We start from the raw sequence: 16,229 nt of genomic DNA, 5'->3' as shown, positions 1-16,229 counted from the left end.
CATTTTTAAATGTGTGTCTTCAGCTGGCATCACAGAAACCATGAAAAATAATCATAGCTGACAGCAGACTGCACGATGAGATTGTCAGAAACACAACTTGTTATAGAGATTAATTTTTTCTTTTATTGATTCTAAAGAGAGGGGAAGGGAGGGAGAAAGAGAGGGAGAGAGATATCAATGTATGGTTGCCTCTAGCAAATCCCCACCTGGGGAGGGGACCTGGCCTGCAACCCAGGCATGTGCCTTGACTGGGAGTTGAACCTGTAACCCTTTAGTTCACAGGCCAGCACTCAATCCACTAAGCCACTTCCAGCAAGGCTATTTTCTCTTTTTAAAAGAGTAGTGATTAAAGTACTGCTGCTAATCTTTAGTGTATGTGTTTACAGATGCCAGTGCAGCAGGATTATGCCAGTTACTCTCTGGCTTACCTTTGTTGTGTCCACATGTCCCTGGGCTTCTTGGAGAACAGCACTCACAGAGTGTGTGGCCTGGGGAATCTGCCCATTGGCCTGCACGGTGCCTGTTTTAAGTCCTGAGAGGGAGGAAGAGAGACAAGAAGAAATGGGGACATTTCAACATTCTTGAAAGTTCATCTGAAAATATAAAGCAGTTTATCTCTCCAGGGCAAAAGAAAGGGATTTATGGGCATAGTATGGTTAATTGGTGGCCTTCCGAAAAATCTGAGTTTTTTATGTCAGGACTTCATGAGGTTCAGCAAATGGTTCAGGAAAGTGAATGCTTTATACAGGCTACAAAGTCTGGATTAACTGAGGGGTTAGAGAATGTTCTGCTTTTAAACACTTTTTGGTCATTTTAGAATAAACTTTGAAAACCTTTAAAAAAATTCCTATTGTTAATATGTATTTGTTTTCATACCCTGCTGTCTATAGGAACAACTTTTGAACATTATCATCAACAAAAAGAACTTTGGGCAGAAAAATAGTATGTAGAGGGAATTGAGCAAAATGTGCAGCCCTCCCTGAAATGCAGTCCCCACTGCCCATTCTTAACCCACGTGGTTTGTGAAGGGCTGACCCCAGCACTCAACCTGGCAAATCAGAAGGTGGCATCATCTTGGGTGAAGCGAGGTGGCTTAGGAATGGGCATGAAACAGAGCTCTTCCTGGGACTTCCTCAGAGATGGTAATCTTTGAAATAAGATTTTTGCTGTGTGAAAAAATAAGCCTAGAGAGTCAGTGGCAATCCTTGCCACCTCGTGGGGACAGTGCCTAAGAAAGAAACAGGATCTTGATGACATCACTCAACCCGTGGATCTGCTGTGCCTGGAAGAACCCTGCCCCTGGACTCCCCAGTTTTGTGTGTTAATAAATTTCTCCCTCTCACTTTTTGTTGCTTAAACTACACTGAGTTGGATTTCTGTAAATTGCCTTATAAAGAGTTCTGACTAAAAATAGTAAGTCATTTAATAAGTATTAAAAAAGCCTCCATGGCTTTTGCCTAATAGGAAAGAAGATTGTCATTTATCAAGAATCAATGGATGCAATGTAGCTGTGAGGTGCTGCATTGTCTTTTCCCCCTGCTGAAAATAAAACTGTTTCCTTCCTAGCCCTGCGGGCCATGGTGCTGTAGCCATCAGGGATGCATGGTCTCACACACATTTAAAAAAAAAAAAAAAAAAAAAAAGAATCAATGGATGTAGAACAATGCCTCTGTGTTTTTTCAGTTAGGTGGTCAGAGCAGAAACACCTGGATCCCATGTGGTTGCTGCCTCCCAGCTAATGACATTGCACCACGTGGCCATGTTTCTCCAGGACCCTGGTTCAGCTGCATAAAGAAGAGAGGGCAGGAAAAGAGGAAGGGGAGGAGGTAGGCAGAAAGGGATTCCAGATTCCCAGAGAAAAGGAGCCAGCTAAAGCTGGGGAGGCATCAGACAGAAAGTGGGCTTATTGCCTCCAGCCCAATCAAGTGATTTCACAGCATTTTCTCCCCAGGTATGGCTAGTGCTGGGTCCACAACCACCTCAGACAGCCTCAGTTCTTGTTCTGAGCTATCATGCGTGGTTCCAAGGTCCAGGGGATTACACTCCACTGAGGGAACCCCACTCTGCAGGCCAGTGACTCACGGAGGCAGTTGTTGGGGTGAAGAAGAGGGTTCCCTGACTAGTGTCCCAAACAGGGTGAGGTTCAAGTAAGTGCAGTTAGCTAGTGACTCCTCTGACCCAAAGGAACATTTTTTTAACACTATTCTTGAAGTTCACCTTCACAGTTTTTTGTGGGAGGAACACATAGTTTGATTTGTACCAGGCCCTTTGGAGGGACACAGGTCCCTGAAACATTTTCTGAGGGCCCTACTGACTTTGTGCGATGAGTTCAGGTGAAGAGAGAGGCTTTGATAATAGTATTTGGCAAGAACTGAACTTTAAAAGATGCTGTCATTTCAAGCAGGTCTTTGCTGCTAAGTTGCGACCATGGTCACTATGTATATATATGTGTGTATCTACTGGAAAGAATGAACTTCACCTTCTATTTGAAAGTGGCTTTACTTCCTTCCAAAGTCATCTTCAGTTCTTTCCATACTGGTTAGTAATGTAGAACTTAAAGTCTTACATGGCCAGTGCTTATGGCAATAACTTGTAAGTTATAAACTAAAAGAAACTTTAAATTGAGGATTTTTTTCTGGTTAGATGCTCACTGAAGCATTTTATTAATAAGCAGGATGGCTCCCAGTATTGTTTATTTTTAAAATCTCTTAATGGTTGTTCACTGATTCTACAGCAGCACCAACATGGATTAATTAACCATCTACTAAGGGATATTCCATAATGTACAAGATCCACCTGTTTAATCAATGGAAATCTCATCTGAGTGCTACAATGGTATCCTTCAAAAATTAGTTTTAAGCAATCATCTAGAAGGAATGGAATTAAAATTTATGGTGCATTTAGTATTAATGACATAATTTTACTTACTCTTCAGAGAAACCCTTTAAGGTATCATGTCATTTGTTGTCCCAACCATCTTTGGATTCCAGCTGAGCATCTACTATATGCCAGCCATTGTACTTGGTGCTGGGAAACCACAATATACAAGATATAATGGTCCCTGACCTCATGATTTCCATAAAAGTCTAAACTAATAATCACAAAGCACAATTCATTTGAGACCTGAGGAATATAGGTATACAGCATCTGTGAAGTCTCTGAGAAAGGAAGGTGCTGTGGGCTTTGCAGAACTGGGAAAAAGCAAATGGTACATGTGGTATGAACAGGAAGACAAGGGTGGAGGAAGAGGCAAGAGAGATGGGCAAACCCATATTATGCAGCTAAGGATTTGAGACTTAATCTGCGAGCAGTGGGAAGCTTCCAAAGGGCTTTTGTAGGGGAAGGTGACATGGAGGGGGAGAAGCCTGCAAACACAGGCTTAGCTGGAGGCCAATTCAACTCAACCAGTGCATGAGGCCAAGTAAAAGATCATGGTGGTGTGGATTTGATGGCAATAGAGATGAGAAGACAAGGACAGCTTTGACCAGTATTTAGAAGGTAGAATCAACAAGAATTAGGAGTGATTGGGTTTGAGGGCAAGTGAGCTTTTACTGCATTGTACTTCATGAGCAATTGGGCAAATGAAAATATTATTTACAGAAGCAGAGAACAACAATGGGGCAGCAAATTTGGAGGGTAAGGTGATGAGGTCTGTTTTACAGGCCCTGGGTTTGAGTTGTCTGTGATACATCCAAGTGAAGTCATTGAACAGACCGCTGATGACATCTGTTTGGATATCAACAGAGAAGGCTGGATTGATAGTATATTTATAGATGGTCAGCACATAGATGGTGCTGAGAGTGAATTAAATCACTTAGGGAGACTGTGTAAAATGAGAAGAGGGTTAGGATTGAATGGGCCTTGGGTAACTTAAAGTGGGATAGAAGAAGAATCATTAGTGGAGGAGGATAGAAAAGAGTGGCTAGAGAAGTGGGGAATGGGGGACTTGGAGTGTGTGATGTCTTGAAAGCCAATAGAGGAGGTTGTTTCAAGGAGGAGTGGTCAACTGTGTTGATGTTGCTGAAAGATCAGATAAGAAGAGGGGTTGGCAATAGTTGGATTTAGCAACATAGAGGCCATTGGTGAGATTAGCAAGAGCATTTGCTATGGCATAATGAAGGCCAACCCTGACTGGAATGGGTGGAAGAGTGAATGGGAAGAAGAAGAGTGAAGTAGAAGAGAGTAAATGGACTTCCAGCCAAGATGGAGGTGTAGACAGACATGCTGTGTCTCCCTCCACAACTAAGAAGGAATACAACTACCTCTAAGTTGGAAACAACCAGAAGTTCCAGAAAATCAAACTGCATGGAAGTCCAGCAAACAAAGATATAAAGAAGAAATACTCATCCAGACAGGTAGGAGGGGTGGAACCAGGACAGAGAGGACGCGGTAGGATGGCAGCAACAGCAGCGATGGGCCAGCAGAAAGCGCAGTCACACATTTTAAAAAGTCAGGAGGAACACCTGAGGAGCGTTGCAAGCTCCTCACCAGACCTAGCAGCTCACGGTCCCAGCACTGGAGAAAATCAAGGCTCATTGCTTCTGGCTGTGCAGACCAGTGGGGGTTGGGGTGGAGGCAGAAACTGTGGGTCTCTCATCAGAGTTTGCTTGTTTAAAGGGCCCCCACAGTCCTAAAATGTCTGCAGACCCACCCACTCTGGAAATGATGGCCAGGGCAGCAGCTAGAGGAGTGCCAGTCTGGTGTGGAAGTGGGAGAGGTGCTTGGAAAAGGAGCGAGTGCTGGGCAAGTGGCATTGTTCCCTCTCAGACCTCTCCACCACATACAGTGCTACAACGTGGTGAAACAGGTCGCCCTGTACTGACGAATCCCTAAGGCTCCGCCCCTTACAATGTAACAGGAGTGACAGCTTTACATGGGACACGGAGGCAAACAAACAGAGGAGCCTATCAGAATGAGGAGACAGAGAAGTATGGCCCAAAGTGGGGAACAGATCAAGGTTCCAGTGGGGGAACTAAGCGACGAGGAGATAGCCAACCTAACAGATGAGGAGGTAGACAACCTAACAGATGAAGAATTCAAAACACTGGTGATAAAGATGCTCACAGGCTTGACATATATGCTTGATTATGGCAAATGCATAAGAGAAGAAGTGAAGGCTATGCTAAGTGAAACGAAGGAAAATACACACAAAACCAGTGGTGAAGGGAAGGAAACCAGGGTTCAAATCAATGATTTGGAACATAAGGAAGAAAAAAACAGTCAACCAGTGCAGAATGAGGAAGCAAGAATTGAAAAAAAAGAGAAAACTTCCCAAATTTTGTGAAGGAGATGGACATACAGGTTCGGGGAGCATGGAGGGTCCAGGGCGAGCTTGACCCAGAGGGGACCACACCAGGATGCATCATGACTGAGATGCCAAAGGTGAAAGATAAAGACAGAGTCCTGGGGGCAGCAAGAGAGAGGCAGAGAGTTGCCTACAGGGTGGTGCCTATAGGACTATCAGCTGATTTTTCAGAGGACACTTTGCAGGCAAGAAGGGACTGGCAAGCAGTATTCAATGTGATGAAAAGCAACCTACAACGAAGAGTACTCTATCCAGCAAAGCTATCATTTGGAATGGAAGGGCAGATGAAGTGCTTCCCAGAAAAAGTGAAGCTAAAGGAGTCCATCATTACCAAGCCATTATTATATGAAATGTCAAAGGGACTTACTTAAGAAAAAGATCAAAACTATGAACACTAAAATGACAATAAACTCACAATTATCAACAACTGAATCTAAAAAATAAAAACAAAATCCAACTAAGCAAACCAGACTAGGAACAGATTCATAGGTATGGGGGTCATTTGGAGGGTTATCAGCTGGGAAGGGGGAGGGGGAGAAATGGGGAAATGGTGTAGGGACTAAGAAGCATAATTGGTTGGTACAAAATAGGGGGGTGTTAAGAATAGTACATATAGGAAAGGGTGAAGCCAAAGAACTTATATGAACGACCCATGGACATGAACTAAGCGGGGGTGGGATTGCTGGAGGGAAGTGGGTACTGGGCAGAGGGGAGCAAAGGGAAGAAAGATTGGAACTCCTGTAACAACATAATCAATAAAATATACTTAAAAAAGAAAAAGAAGACAGTAAATGTGGTCCACCCTTTAGAACAGTTTGGCTGTCAGGCAGGGCAGTAGTGGGAGGGGGATGTGGCATCCTAGGAAGGTTTATAAATCTGTTTGTTTGAAGAAGGGAGCCATATTGGTGAGAAGAATCCAGTAGAGCAGCAGAGAAAGTTGGAGAGAAAGGCATGATTGTCCTGGGTTCCTGGAACAGAACTTCTAAAACCCTTGTTATCTCCCTAGTGATCTGAATATCTTTGTTGTTCATGTGCCCCCTAGGATCACATTTGAGTTTATGCTAATATGTGGCTCAGGATGGGGACTGCTTACCAGAAAGAACCTAACCTCTGGGGAGTTGAGCAGGGCTGGGGATTGAATTCAATCATATGACCAATGATCCAGTTAATCATGCCTGTGAAATGAAATCCCCCACCCCACCCCCCCAAAAAAGCAAGGAGGGTGATGCACCCTGATTCTTCAGAGAGGGTACATGGAAGCTCTACCCAGGACCCACCTGAGCCTCATCCTATGTATCTCTTGATTTGGCTGGTCCTGACTTATATCTTTCATAATAAAACTGTAGTTATAAGGATAGCATTTTCCTGAATTCTGTGAGTCATTTCAGCAAACTGTTGAATCTGAGTCATGAGAACCCCCAAATTTGTAGCCAAGAGGTCAAAAGTGTGGATGGCCTGGGAGCTCCTGAAGTGTTGCTGGCATCTGAAGGAGGGGCAGTCTTGTTGGGGCCTGTGTCCTCAGCCCTCAGGGTCAGAGCTGTACCACAGTACACCAGGTGGTGTCAGAATTGGGGACCAGAGCATGCATGGAAGAGTTGCCCTTATTAGGAGGTAACATCATGGCCTCAGCCAGGACGGGTGCAGATGCAGGTGAGTTGTTGAGTTTAGTGGTGGGATGTTAAAGGAAGTCCCTTTTGATGGTTCCATTTTCTCTGACGAGAGAAAAGGAGTTGGGGGTTGGAAGTCTGGGGAGAGTGAAGAACATGTAACACATTTAGGGAAACTAGAAGATTATGTATATTGACTGGAATACGTTTCTTCAACATTATTGACATTGGGGACTGGAAAATTCTTTGTGTATGAGTGGTCTTGTGCATTGTAGGTGAGGCAGCATCCCTGCCCTCTATTCATTAGATGACGCTAGCATCCCCCAAGGTGTGGCACCAGAAATGTCTTCAGACATTCCCAATATTCTCCAGAGGTCAGAGTCTAGAGAAACATAGTAAGATCGACAGGTAGTATTAGGGGTCATTTGTCATTGATATCCACAGATCTGTGGTAGAAACAATGTCTATTGTATGTAGAGCCCTTTAGGAGAAAGGATGTCTCAATCCCTATGCCCACCTAGAGAAGTCTTTCTCCTTTTACCCCTCCTATTCTCACCCTCTGCATTTACTAGGTTAACATGGGCAGCGTCTCTGTTCTCCTCTATTCCCTCATCCCATCCACTTCTGTTGCTCCCTTCTTTCCTTCCTCTTTTTCTTTAAATGGTTGGTGTTTTAGTGCCTTTGAGACTAGGGAGGAGAGATGTCCGTTTTAGGCTTTGAGTTTAAACCACAAGCTCTAGTGTATTCTACCTGAGAGCCTTGAGTGAGGAATTAGGTACACTAGCCCAGTTAATCAAAATGCAGAACTCTACTTTTGCATTCCTTGTGTATATAACTTTGTCTAGGAGGGATGCCTATAGCTAGAAATGGGACCTGTGTGTGGCCTCTCATAACAGCATCTCACAGCATCTCCAGATATTCCCTGCCCGCTGACCTAAATACATAGCTGGCAGACTTACGGCCCTGGCAGGGAGACTACTCCATTTCCAGCCCAAGCTGCACTTGGCTACAAGTCAAAAGTGGACTAAATTCAACTCTGACAGGACCACCCTGAGTTAGCATCAGACTTCGCAGAATGGAAGGCTCAACCTCCACAAGGCTGCCCTCACTTCAGTGTCTGTCACCCAAGCTTCTGACCAGATGCCCACAAGTCCAGGGTTTCCCAGGATCCCCTCAGGTTCAGTAACTCACTAGGATGACACACAACACTCAGGAAAGAGCTGCGCTTATAATTAGTGTCATGATAATGAATGCACACAGGGCAAGGTCTGGGAGGGTCTCTGACATAGAGATCCCAGGCCCTTGCTCTGTGGAGTCAGGGCCCATGCCCCTCCTTGCACATCCATATATTTACCCACCGGGAAGCTCCTCCAAGCTTCAGTGTCTGGAGTTTCCATTGGGTCTACATCACATATGCACGACTGAATTAATCACTGGCCATGGGACCAAGGTCAATCTCCAGCCCTCCTCCCCTTCCTGGAGGTCAGACAGCTGAAGGTTTCATCCTTCTAATCAGGTGCTTGATCTTGCTGGTGACCAGCTCCCAGCCCACTGTTGCTTCCACTCTTTCAAGCTGGTGTTACCCTTTGAAGCAGCAAAGAACATAAATGTTGGCCTTTGCTATGACCAACCTTTCACACTGGGAAACAATCACCAGACTCTGCTGCCACAAATGGTTGGTTCCAGTTTTTTCAACCATTATTTATCATAAAGATAAGTGTGTTTGGATTAAACCTCAGCAACTGAGAAGATACAAGATCTAGTTTCTCCCAGCTTCGGTTTTCTCATCTGTGGCATGGGGATAATTATTTCTATTTTGCAGGGCTATTGTAAGAACCAGAAACTATGCAACATGGCACACAGTACCTACTTCATCCCTCAATGTCCTGTCCTTAGAAACACAAACAAGTAGCTGTCATGCTGCCCTTAAAACATGATGTCCAGGATTGGGTACAAGGCTCTAGGCATGATGTCAATGAGGTAAAGTGTCAGGAAATGATCTTGTCCTTGGTGGAGCAGTGTACCGGGGACTAAGGAAGCATCGGACAAATATGACATGTACACTGCTGAGACATGGCCCCTACCAGCCCACCCCAGACCTGGGGATTAGCATCTTATCCACAAGCATATCATGGAAAAGGGGTAACGCTTTGCTCAAAGCCACTTTTAAAGATGCAAATACAGGTGTGTATATGTTGGCCTTGAGCCTGACTATCAGAAGGAAAAGGGATTCTGTACTGTCTACAAAGTTCTGTTTTCACAGAATGTGTTGGGTAAGTTTGAACATGAGCCCTGAGCTTGAACCAGTGCCAGGTTTCTGTTCTGTGTGGTACCTGAAGAAGGTGGAGCTGGTGGAGCTGCGTTGACAGTGCCCAGGTTTGTCCACCGAGAGGCCAGCCCAGCCCTGGCCACGGCCCGCTGATAGTTATCATAGAGAATCTTTCCATACTAGGGAGGAAACATAAGAGAAGCAAGAAAGTTGTCTGTTTTTCCTGGATTCTGCACTCAATTGCAATATGCAGACTGAGATAAAAAAGCACTTCATGACTCCTCTTTTTACTCTTTTCCTGAGTTGTTTTTTTAATACAGTTGACCTTGAACAATACAGGTTCACTTATATATGGATTTTTTTTCAACAAGTACTATAAAATGTATTTTTTCTTTTTTATAATTTTCTTAACATCTTTTTTTCTCTAGCTTTATTGTGAGAATACAGTATCTAATAATGCATATAACATATAAAATATAGGTTAATTGGCTGTTTATGTTATCGGTAATTTCAGTCAACAGGTAGGTTATTAGTAAAGTTTTAGGGGAGCATTTATATTCAAGATTTTCAATTGTGTGGGGGTCAGCGCTTCTAACCCCCAGATTGTTTAAGGGTCAGTGTATCAGTATTTCAATAACAAATTCACAAATTGTTTCTTCATGTGTTAAATAACTTTCCAGATGAGCAGAGACAGTTGATACTTTTGCCTAGACTTTAGAGCTTTAGCCATGTAATTCTGATTACACATGTCTTTATATAATTCTACACCTCATGCATGTAATTACACCTCATGTTTCTTAATTATACACTACATTTGCAATGCACTTCATGAGTAAATAAAGATCTGGAAAGTCTCATGTGAAAGTAAACCCTTGAGTCTCAGGTCATTGGAGAGGTCCATGTTTCTATTCCTCTCACTTATTTAAAAAACCCAGTGTACAAATAAATAAGATAATATCGGTGGCATCAACCCATTAATGGCATTGAACTATTAAGTATGAGTCAATTGTTTCACAGGAGCATAAAGACTGGACCCAGCCAGGAAGCCAGTTGGCAAAATCAAATTTAAAATAGGTTGGCATCCAAACGCTCACTCACCTTCGCAATCCTGATTCCTGTGACCCACTGGTTTAGTGTTCTTCCGTCATCGCAGCAGAGATACTTGATGTACTGGGACTCCTTCTGAATTTGGGGATGCTAGAAGAAAGTGATTTTAAAGACCCTTGGTAAATTCTTTATTCATTAGCACCTTTCAAAAAAATTTTTAGAACTTTTAATTGAATTTATTGGGATCACATTGGTTAATAAAATTATATAGGCTTCAGGTGTACAATTCTAAAATATAAAAAAAGAATTAAAACTCTATCCATGTATGTGATTTCTTGAGATAGTGGCAAAGATTTTAGGATTAGGAAAAGGGACACTATTAAAAATGGACTAAATTGGGAAGGATTGAAGAAATCTGGGACATGATTTGTCATAAGCACTTCTTACTACATTATTAAAAATAATTTTCACCTCTGCTTTTTCAACTTTTGCAAGATTTCACAACTATTGTGTTCCTATCCCCACAAGAAATTTAAGTCATTTTCTCCATTTATGAGATTAGGGGAATTACTCGATGTAATTCTTATGTCACAGAATTAGTAATGCTTTTTACTCCCCATTAATCCTAGGGTTATTTCTGCTACCAGAGAGTACCCTTCCTTAATGGTCATCTCCTCTCCAAATGGGCCATTTTGGTCTCGGGATGGATGGCCTGGAGAAGGAATAATTCTGTCTGATGTCAGTGGCAGCGACTTTGGGGGCTGCACCAGGAATCATCCAGGCCTTCTCAGAATTCAGCCAATGAGAACAGTGATGTAGGCAGACACAAAGGGAAAGAGGCACAGGTCCCTGGTCACACAGGCCACCCTGCACTTGTCTTTCTGAATCCTCACTGCCTTTGTAATTTCTGTTTTATGTCTCTGATGGCCTGTGTGCTCCATGAGGGTGGGAATCACGTCTGCACTCACTGCTGAGGACCCCAGAGCTTAACACATGACCTGGCATGTGGTTGGTATTCTGGCCCAGAGGTGGAAATAATTGTTAAAAGAAATAAACAAGTGCAAGAATTCCTGTTCAGCCAGAAGTCTTATGGCCATCAGGCAACCGAATCTAGGTTCTGAGATGTGTACCATGTGAATTTTCATGGGTCATTGTAATTTTTCATTTAGCTGATGTGGAAAAAAAAATTCCAACCACAACCATTGTGTGTGTGTGTGTTTGTGCACACGCACGTGCATGCTATACCACCTTTTCTTCTTCCTCTGTTTCACAGAGGAGTTTGTTAAACCTGCTGTAGGATAAGTGTGAAATTGCCGGTGGTGCTGCAAGTGGGACGGAATGCCAAGAGAGCAGGAAGCCCCCTTCCATGGGCAAGAAGCAGGTGAAGCTGTCCACGTCTTCTCTCAGGGTATTGCACAGACTTCCCCACTTCACTTGTGCTTTCGACTTAATCACTGACCTTCCCGGAAATGGCTGTTTTCAAAGTCGACCTAAGCCAAGGGCATTATGCCTTGACCTCAAGTTTGAATCTGAAAAGCAGCCTCTGGACAGGTCACCTTGCCAATCTGCCTAATGACTCAGCAGCAAGGGTCAATGGTGTTGCTGTCTGTGCCCAGAACGAATAACAAGACCCACAGAGAGTCCCAGAACTTGATAAGAGGTCAGTAATTTTTGGTTTTAGGAATGAGAAAAGTGAGGCTCAGAAAAGTATTTTACCCCATGGTCCTCTAGAACATTGGGATCTCTTCTCCTACCCCCTAGAATTTATGCATTTATATCAAGCTATTAAGTCAAAATTCCAGACTCTAAAGAGACCTCTGAAAAATTCAGGAATTATAGAGAATTTCTGCTTTTGGCCTTTGAGTCAATTGAAGAAAATCTACCTTTGTACTTTTATGTTTATATAAACTGTTCGCTTTATGGAGGTCCCTCCGCCTTCAGAATTTGCGGCAGCGTCACGTGGAGAACAGGTAGTTCCTATTTATTTAGGTACAACAAGTTCCCCTCTCTCCCAAGCTCAAAGTTAAGCTCCTGAATGTTGCCTGTAGTTTTCCATTCTTACCGGCAGATGGCAGCAAACACTTTTGAATGTGTTTTGAATGGGGAACAACACACTGGGGTTCAATGCTTCCTCATTAATCTGAGCAGTAGATTTTATTTGTATAAACGTTGCTCCAACTAAGCATCCTCTCTGTTGTCCATCAACTCAGATAATGTTACATTAATTAATCAGAAGGTCATATTGATGAAAAATACACTAAGCTGAGGATTTATTCTCTGAATGGAATGTGACATTCTACAAATGTCGGAAGTAGTCCCTTCCACAACAAAACTCACAAAACTAAACCATAGCCCTTCTCTTTCAGCTCCAGAAACACAGTTCCCTCACTTACAGTAACCTTCTTGTTCTGACTGTCATGTAAGAGGGGGTATTTTCAGCAATTTAATGTTTATAATTGTTCTTAGGAAGCAGCTATTTTTTCTTTTTTGAGAAATTAAAGAAGTTGACATTGTTCCCTTGGTCTTGCTATATTATAAATCCAGGGCTTTTTTTTTTGGTGTATGTCACGTGAGAACCGGGTTCCCAGGAGCAGATTGTAACTCGCGTTGTGCTTGCAATGAAATGTACAAATTAGTGGTCTGTGTAGAGGTATCCACTGAAACAGCACAATAAACAGTTTCATCCAAGTAGAGTAAATGTAGTCATTCCCTTCAACATATGGCTTTTGAGCATAAAACAGAGGCAAAGACTCTTGAACTTTAGTTCTAACAGTGGCTCCTATGAGGAGGAGGCAGGTGTACAGATCTCGCTTCATTTTCTCCAACATTAGTGGGGCAAGTCTCACTGATTTCCTTACACCACATGTGTGCTACGAACACATATAGCAGAATTAAGCCTCAGATGAGATTGAAGGTCTCTTGCAATCCTCAGATTTTATGGTTCTAAGATGAGCTACTAGTGGGCACTAGACTCCTTCCTGGCTCCCTTGTTAACACAGAAATTCTCTTGGTTCCCAGGACATCACATAGCAAGTCACCATGCCGGTTTTCCAGTGATGTCTTGGAATCTTGCCAAAGGGTTACTGCCTAACTGAGCCTTTTGTTGAAAAATCATTTGCAAAGCGGTTTAAGAAAAAATGCTGGTTCAGTGCCACTGGCCAGATTCTTCTGCAATCGGTTTGATTGTTCCTGACCATAAAAAGAGAGAAGTTCAGAGCAGAACATGGAGGTTGGGGCAATTGCAGAACGTTACTGTTAAAAGGGAACGTACTGGTCCCCTAAACTTACAGATGAGGAAACCAAGGGCCAGAGAGGGTAAGCCATTAGTCTAAGCCTGAGGAGAGTAGCAGAATCATAACTAGAATTGAGGCCCCATGCATTCCACAGATATGTGCTGGAAAATACACCAACCCCTGAGTAAATAAAGATGCATGGGAGAGGCTTACACCATAAGTGGGAAGGGGCACCTGGGGTTGTTGCTGGGTGGGGACACATGTAAACAAATACATGATTACTTTATGACATGGTAGATTTCATAGTAAAAGTTTGAAAATGAAGGCTGAGAAAGGCTCTTTGGAATAAGTGGTAGAATGTTATAATACGTTTCAGGAACACCTAGAAATTCTGTGTGGCTAAGGCCTGGGAGTCATGGAAAGGAGGGGCAGAAAATAAGCTGGACAGAAGTCAGAGTCCAGGGCCTTGTGTCAAACGAGCAACTGGACTTGTCCTCTAGGTAGGGGGTCCCACAGACATTAACCAGTAGAGCAATACGGACAGAACTGGGGGCTCTGTGGGAGGCAGACCTGGAGTGAGGAGGAAGAATGGACAAAGAGAGGGGGGTTGGGTGAGAGATGTCTCTGTCAGAAAATCAGAACTTGATGATGGATTGGATGAGAAAGGGAAGAAAAGGGGCTTCAGGGATTATTTCTCTATTTTTAGCTTGGAGAAGTTAGATGAGCACTATGGGTTTAATTGTGTTCCCTCCAAAGATATGCTGAAGCCCGAAACAGAATCTTTGTTGATTGGTGTCCTTGTAAGAAGGGGAGAAAAAGCACAGGCAGCGAGAGAGAGGACCAGGTGACACTAGAGGCAGGGATGAGCGGTATGCATCTGTGAGCCCTGGAATGTCAAGGATTGCTGGAAATTGCCAGAAGCTGGGAGGCGAGCACTGAACAGATTTTTCCCTCAGGGCCCTTCAGAAGGAACCAGCCCTGCCCACGTCTTCACTTTGAACTTATGGCTTCCTAAACTGTGAGAAAACACATTTCTGTTCTTTAAAGTCACCTTGTTTGTTGTACTTTGTTATGGCAGCCCCCAGAAACTCATCTAGTGGGTGATGATGGTTCATCTTGAGAAGCGTTGCAGAATGAAGGCGTTTGTGAGGATAGACAGAGGGCTGACTTTCTGACAGGTTATGGTCACAAGGCCAGGACTCAAATTCCAATCTTTCTGATAGAGCCCCCTGTGGACTCTCATGATCAGTAACCTCACACTGAATAAAAACCTCCTGGGCTTGACGTACCAGTCATTGTGTGTCCACCGGCACTCTCTCAACATGCTTCTCCACAACTTGAATTCCTTTGGAAAGGTATGTATGTATTCTTTGAATTCTGTAAATCTGCTTATCCTAATGAAATATTTGAATATCAATAATTTTTTTATTTTTATTTATTGATTTTTTTCTTTTTTAGAGAGAGAGGAAGGAACAATTTTTTTCTTTAGTGGACAGAAAGAGAAATAAGTGACCAACATGTTCATAAACAAATTAAGTTCTCCAAACCATGATAGAGCCTTATACACAGCAAATTAATAACAACTCTCAAAATCATGGGAAGGAACTGACAGACATGCAAAAGAGCAAAATGAGCAGGCTGACTGCACACGAAGAAATTGGCTTGAGGACAGAACTGATCATCAACCCGAGAAAAAAGGAACTCCATGTTCTGCTAGGGTTGCTCCTGGCTCTTATTGGTTCCCAGATCCATGATGCCTGGTGGCTTCTCTTCTGAGCTTTCTTCCTCGGTGGGGAGGCCCCACCTCTTTCATGAAGACATAGGCCTTGGATATGCGGGTTTTAGAAGTTCTAGTCCAATGTCCTGGGTCTTAGCATTGCCATTCTCAGTGACATCCAGGATAACCAATGTCCCAGTCTTATAATTCATCTCAAGCTATGACTCTAGGACCTAGTCCCACATGCATGAGTCAGCACCAGAGGCTGAGTGTGTTCACTGTGTCTTTAGTCCTGTCTTGCGGACTTCAAGGTCTGAAATCTCGTCTTTCCCTGCTGGATCTCCCTGCTCCAGCTGCTGGCCCAGGCCCTGGGGTTTGGGTCCTTGCTCCTTTTGACAACGTTCATCCTGTTTGTCCACTTAGAAGGGTATTTCATCACTGGCTAAACATCACCTGACTGTTTGACATTTAGAGGTAAGAGGCTCTCTAATGCTCTGAGCACAAAACCTGACTGTGCTTAGGAAAAAGGCAGATTCCTGGGCCCCATCCTTAAACATGTTGATTCAGTGGGTCCAGGGCCCTGGAATATGAATTTCTCACAGGCCTCCCCAGACTGTGCTTCAGCCAGTTTACTGACTAGCCTTTTAAGCACGCTTTCCAGACCCTTCTCCCTACTTGAGAAATGTGGGCAACGTTTCAGAGATGAAGTGCATAAAAATGAGGGCTTCCATTTTGGTAATTTCTTGGGGTCTCTGGATTCCAAACGAGGGCCATGGGGTCAGAGAGGAACACTAAAGACACGGCTCAAGGGTGCTGGTGGAGGGTACAGTAAGTAAGAGAAGAGATTTTTTTCCCTGGTAAACAGTGTCTGAGAGAGTGGCGGCCTCTGAGCCACCACCTGGCTTCTCATCCCGGCTCAGGCTCCACATCTATGAATGTGGGAGAATCGTGGCTCTCACCTCATAAGGTGGATGGAAGGATTAAATGAGTTAATACATTGTATTCTTAAAACATGCATTCTAGAGGCTATATAAGCATTTGTCATGATTCT

At 43.5% G+C, this 16,229-nt stretch overlaps 1 protein-coding gene across 1 annotated transcript in view; it reads right to left on the bottom strand.

Moving 5' to 3' along the window:
* The window catches only part of APBB1IP (amyloid beta precursor protein binding family B member 1 interacting protein), a 102,964-nt gene that overhangs the window by 2,676 nt on the left and 84,059 nt on the right, over nt 1-16,229 (bottom strand). Inside the window, exons 11-13 of the mRNA XM_090268048.1 lie at nt 10,280-10,378; nt 9,246-9,360; nt 429-532 (exon numbers count right to left, since the gene is read on the bottom strand). Coding sequence (XP_090124174.1) covers nt 429-532; nt 9,246-9,360; nt 10,280-10,378 — 318 coding nt within the window. The remainder of the gene's footprint in view (nt 1-428; nt 533-9,245; nt 9,361-10,279; nt 10,379-16,229) is intronic.

The sequence above is a fragment of the Furipterus horrens genome, unplaced genomic scaffold, assembly GCF_987537825.1.
Source record: "Furipterus horrens unplaced genomic scaffold, mFurHor1.1.pri manual_scaffold_2, whole genome shotgun sequence".
NCBI classification, from domain to species: Eukaryota; Metazoa; Chordata; class Mammalia; order Chiroptera; family Furipteridae; genus Furipterus; species Furipterus horrens.
This window is presented reverse-complemented; position numbering and strand designations above follow the sequence as displayed.